Source organism: Penaeus monodon, chromosome 28 (genome assembly GCF_015228065.2).
Source record: "Penaeus monodon isolate SGIC_2016 chromosome 28, NSTDA_Pmon_1, whole genome shotgun sequence".
Classification (NCBI taxonomy): Eukaryota; Metazoa; Arthropoda; class Malacostraca; order Decapoda; family Penaeidae; genus Penaeus; species Penaeus monodon.
In genome coordinates, this window is record NC_051413.1 from 35,718,201 (window position 1) to 35,718,461 (window position 261).

A 261-nucleotide genomic window follows, 5' to 3' on the forward strand; every position below is an offset into this window, starting at 1 on the left:
ACAGAGACAAACAAATTCGCGTGAATTTATTTGTTCCTTTAGAAGTTTTATTGTTCGATCGATATAACCAAATCCGTTTTCTGCTATCCCCATTTACAGACAATCTATCACAGTGAGTGGCAGCTGATCCACACGGCACTGGAGCCCATGCTGGAAGAATGGAAGGCAGGAAATGCCAGGATGAAAAGAGGGTACGGAACGAAAGGAGCTGATAATAAGAAAAAAGGAGGCCAAGCGAAGAGGCGTAACTCCGGAAACACC

General features: G+C 44.4%; 1 protein-coding gene across 1 annotated transcript in view; it reads left to right on the top strand.

Annotated features, from left to right (window-relative positions):
- Positions 1–261, top strand: part of LOC119591002 — a gene marked incomplete in the record, with an annotated part of 9,200 nt that overhangs the window by 7,192 nt on the left and 1,747 nt on the right. The window contains 1 exon segment of the mRNA XM_037939734.1: positions 100–261. Within this exon segment, the coding sequence (XP_037795662.1) occupies positions 100–261 (162 nt within the window).